The sequence below is a fragment of the Ciona intestinalis genome, unplaced genomic scaffold, assembly GCF_000224145.3.
Source record: "Ciona intestinalis unplaced genomic scaffold, KH HT000656.1, whole genome shotgun sequence".
Taxonomy (NCBI): Eukaryota; Metazoa; Chordata; class Ascidiacea; order Phlebobranchia; family Cionidae; genus Ciona; species Ciona intestinalis.
The window spans coordinates 4,535-5,521 of record NW_004190977.1 but is presented as its reverse complement, the minus strand read 5'-3'; the positions used below and the strand labels follow the sequence as shown (position 1 = coordinate 5,521).

At 34.4% G+C, this 987-nt stretch overlaps 1 protein-coding gene across 1 annotated transcript; it reads right to left on the bottom strand.

The window, feature by feature from the left end:
• Window positions 1-15: 15 nt before the first annotated feature.
• On the bottom strand, window positions 16-968 carry LOC108950711. The gene is made up of 3 exons (XM_018816741.2): window positions 699-968; window positions 422-512; window positions 16-249 (listed from the first exon to the last, which is right to left on the bottom strand). Exons 1-3 carry the CDS (start codon window positions 845-847, stop codon window positions 40-42), a joined length of 450 nt encoding a protein of 149 aa, XP_018672286.2. The 5' UTR covers window positions 848-968; the 3' UTR covers window positions 16-39.
• Between the last annotated feature and the right edge of the window lie 19 nt (window positions 969-987).

Sequence of the window (987 nt, the reverse complement as noted above, 5' to 3'; positions counted from 1 at the left end):
TTATATAGGTACCCTGACTTTTTAAATGGTAGGCACCTATTACCATATAGATATAAGTAATAAAATAATCACCATAAATTTACGCCTCGCTTGTGGGGGTTCAGAATCAGAGCTTGAAGAGCTTGTACTTGGTGTTGATGTTTTTTTCAAGAACCCGTACTTTCGTTTCATGGATTGGACTTGCACATTACTAAACATGGGTCTTCGCTCATCTCGAAACTTTTGTTTTAAGCTGACTACCCAAGTTGACTGAAAATAGGTTTCATGACAACTCAGTGCAATACACTCATCTCGAAACTTTTGTTTTAAGCTGACTACCCAAGTTGACTGAAAATAGGTTTCATGACAACTCAGTGCAATACACCAAACTCCGTGTGAGCTATGCAGCTCACAAAATATTAATCTTTAAAGAAGTTCTTACCAAAGGTTCTTTTGCTTTTACATCACACAGCACAGGATATTTCCTTATGAGTTCAACACAAACACTGCGATATTCTGTTGATGTGGGATACCTGTATTTATACAAAGCAGAATAAAACAATTATTGATTATTTATACAAACAATTTACAACCTTTAACAAAACAGAGAAAATTTAAAATGTTATCGACTCCCAATCATCAATATGAAAATCAATAAAATACACTTAGGTATTTGTATTTTTTATAGAACGCAACAACAAAAATATAGTGATACTTACAATGTATGGAGCGACACGGAATCAAAGAGTATTTGAACTACTTTCTTGCGAAGTTTTGAAGTAATGTTAAAAGGAGCATCCTGATTTTTTTTTAATTCTTCTGTAATATACAGAGGGAAGTCAGGAAGCTTATAGTTAATAAGCCACATAGGGTTGGATAAGGGATCCGGCGATGGTTGTGGAATTTCTTCAAATTCGTTTTGTACAGGGATAGTAGAAGTGCTGGAGTCCGTTTCAAAATCAGAATTGATGCTGCTATCTAAATGTAATTTGGGCAATGTAAAAAAGC